Raw genomic sequence first — 794 nt, 5'->3', positions numbered from 1 at the left:
TTAGTACGATTAACTTTTAATTCACTAAATAGCAAGAGCTATTTTATTTAGTCAACCTAGTGACCTTGCTTTAAAGACTTAAATAAACCAACGTCGTTCACTTTTTAATCAAACTAATGAAATATTATAAAAATAAACGTTCTTTAAATGATTTATTATCTTTATATATATAATTCTTCTGTGAGTGTGTATGTCACTGAACTTCTCTCAAACGACTGGAGCGATTTTGATGAAATTTTTTGTGTATGTTCAAGGGGATCTGGGAATGGTTTAGATTCACAATTTTCATCAAATATTAACTTAATATTAAATTATTCAAATTAAAGACGTGTAGACAGGGCAACGTCTGTCGGGTCCGCTTGTATATTTTATAGATTCCAAATATTTGAAGATGCAATTTGAAAAAACAATCACAACGAAAGAAGACAAGACTTATACTTAAGTATTACTTACCTATAAACTTTTTATCTTTATATTTATCGTAGATTCTCTTGAAGCACATCCCACCCTGCTCCTTGAAGGCCACAACAGTCCTGATGTGGCCTACCAGAGGCCACGCGGGGGGTGAAAATATCCCCTTAACCCTCCAATAATCATGGTCGTAAGTAAGTACAGCTAGTACACACGCCACACAAAGAGAACAATTAAACATATACCGTAAAACAACACTACCGAAGGTACAAAATTGTACAGCGAATACCAAGAGTAGAATAATTTTCATATAAGAACGTTTGAATCCAAACATCTTGATAACATCGTTTATCCACTGAAATCCATTTATTCACTATGACATT

At 33.0% G+C, this 794-nt stretch overlaps 1 protein-coding gene across 1 annotated transcript in view; it reads right to left on the bottom strand.

Annotated features, from left to right (window-relative positions):
- The window catches only part of LOC106122419 (probable cytochrome P450 6a23), a 15006-nt gene extending 14212 nt beyond the window's left edge, over nucleotides 1-794 (bottom strand). Inside the window, exon 1 of the mRNA XM_013318366.1 lies at nucleotides 454-794. Coding sequence (XP_013173820.1) covers nucleotides 454-745 — 292 coding nt within the window. The 5' untranslated portion in view covers nucleotides 746-794. The remainder of the gene's footprint in view (nucleotides 1-453) is intronic.

This window comes from Papilio xuthus, unplaced genomic scaffold (assembly GCF_000836235.2).
Source record: "Papilio xuthus unplaced genomic scaffold, Pxut_1.1 DF826923.1, whole genome shotgun sequence".
Lineage (NCBI taxonomy): Eukaryota > Metazoa > Arthropoda > Insecta > Lepidoptera > Papilionidae > Papilio > Papilio xuthus.
Note: the sequence above shows the minus strand (reverse complement) of the source record. Positions and strands in the feature narration are given on the sequence as shown.